The sequence below is a fragment of the Lactuca sativa genome, chromosome 8 (genome assembly GCF_002870075.4).
Source record: "Lactuca sativa cultivar Salinas chromosome 8, Lsat_Salinas_v11, whole genome shotgun sequence".
NCBI classification, from domain to species: domain Eukaryota; kingdom Viridiplantae; phylum Streptophyta; class Magnoliopsida; order Asterales; family Asteraceae; genus Lactuca; species Lactuca sativa.
Window position 1 is genome coordinate 140734913 of NC_056630.2, and position 1998 is coordinate 140736910.

Sequence of the window (1998 nt, forward strand, 5' to 3'; positions counted from 1 at the left end):
ACCTGAAGCTACATTACCCTTCAGTTCGGTTGTGACATGGACTTTCAGTTGAACAGTTTCTGGTTTCCCTATCACCTTCTGTTGATCGCCTTCTCCCCCTTGTTTTGGAGTGATGAAAGGCTCCGAAACACCCTTCATTTCGTGTAACATAGCAAGGGTAGGAAGAATTTTTGTGGTGAGATGATTTTTGATCGTCAAAGTAAGAATAGGATCATGAGCACCAAGAAGATTGGTCAACATGTCCTTCACATCACCAGCACAACTACGGAAAATAGCCCTTTCGGTCTTCAATAAAGAAATTCTTTTTCTTCTTGGGCTAGCTGCACTTTCTGTACTTCAATCGTAGAGGATTTTTGTGCCAGTTCTTTCGTCAGAGCACTTTTGGTTGCCAGATTAGCGTGAAGAGATTCAAGCTTAGAAGTGACTGAGCTGATAAGTGAAGAATTCTCAGCTTGGATAGAGGAAAGCATATCATCAAACTTTGACTGCTCTTCTTGAAGAGACTTAGAGAAAGAATCTACAGAGTCTTGTATCTTGGCTGCATTGGTGTCAGCATGCCCCTTCAATGACTCAAGAAAAATCTGAGTAGTACCAACAATGGCAGTAACATCATCGACAGCCTTCTTGCAAGAGGAGGTAGAGGCATCAATGACTTTTGTATATATGTCAATGGAGTCTGTGTATTGTTCTAAAGTTGTATCAATAAAACCCTTGAGTGCAACACCATTATAGGCGTTGCTGTCAATAATCAAAGTATCCAACTTCTCATGAATGCTTTGTAGGTGTTGGCGTGTAATAGGAGCATCATCATCTTCATCAGTAGGAAGTTTGTATGGACTAAAGTATGTGGAGTCAAACTCATCATTTTGACCACCAAGGGTAGCACCAGAATTGGTTGAGTTTGTGGGTGAAAGAGGTTTAGTGATAACTGGAGGTTCAGTTTCAATAGTCGCCCCCGTATCAGATACGTTGACTCCTACTATCAGTTCAGGAATCGTAGTGGTGGTGGTTTGGGTAATTACAAGAGGTGGTAAAGGTAATGTAGAAACAGGAGTAGAAGAAACAGGTGGTGGTGGTGATAAAGAAGTTGTGGGTTGTGAAGTAGTAGGTGGAGTAACAATAGGAACTGAAACTGGAATTGTCTGTTTCGGTGAGGGAGGTGGAGTTGGAATGTTATCATGAATGGGTTCGGTTGGAGTTGGGGATTTGGGAGGAGTATTACCTCTTGATGATTCATGATGACCAACTTCTTCTTCATCCTCTTTATCAGTCTCTGAGGTAGGAGGAGTGAGACTCTTGGTCCTCCTTGCCATCTTTTTAATCTTCTTAGGCTTAGAAGAATCCCCTTTATTAGACTTTCGCTTCCGGGACTTAGAAGCCTTAGAATTGTCCTCCTCTGTTGGGTCCTTCTTTGTGGTATCACGTTTCCTTCTGTTGCTAGGCTTATCAACAGATTCCAGGGCAACCTTCTGTTCTGAAGTAAGAACCCTCGGTTCCGTAAGAGTAAGTTTTATGTAATCCGCCATAACAGTACTCTTGGCCGAGACACAACGATACATGGACTCAGGAATGGAGCCATAGTAATCGAACTTGATTGGATCAGAGATGATGATCTTCTTCGTGTGAAACGAAGCAATTGAGGTAACTAGAGCATCCTTCATAATAGGAATATCCAAAGTGTTAATTTCCCTCCTTGTAATGAGAGTCCAGAAACGTCCACAAGAAATTTATGAATGCCTCGTAGAAGTATTGAGGCTCTGCACCACTTGAGACCAGATAATCGTCCCATAATCAAGATTGAGACCATTGTAGATACCATAGAGAAGGGTTAGAAAACCCTTGCTGGTGCCGTCCGATCCACCAATCCGTTCTGCTAAGCCTTTGATGAGAAGAGTAAGCAAACCATTCCACTGAGATGGCAACAAGACTTCTTGACCTTTTCAACTATAGTTAAGACATTAGTATACCCCATTTCGTAAAGCATCGTGAACAACTGAG

The 1998-nt window shown here is 42.1% G+C and overlaps 1 protein-coding gene across 1 annotated transcript; it reads right to left on the reverse strand.

The window, feature by feature from the left end:
• Window positions 1–287: 287 nt before the first annotated feature.
• LOC111897850 (uncharacterized protein PB18E9.04c-like) lies at window positions 288–1661 on the reverse strand. Its single transcript, XM_023893789.1, has one exon. It carries the CDS (start codon window positions 1659–1661, stop codon window positions 288–290), a length of 1374 nt encoding a protein of 457 aa, XP_023749557.1.
• Between the last annotated feature and the right edge of the window lie 337 nt (window positions 1662–1998).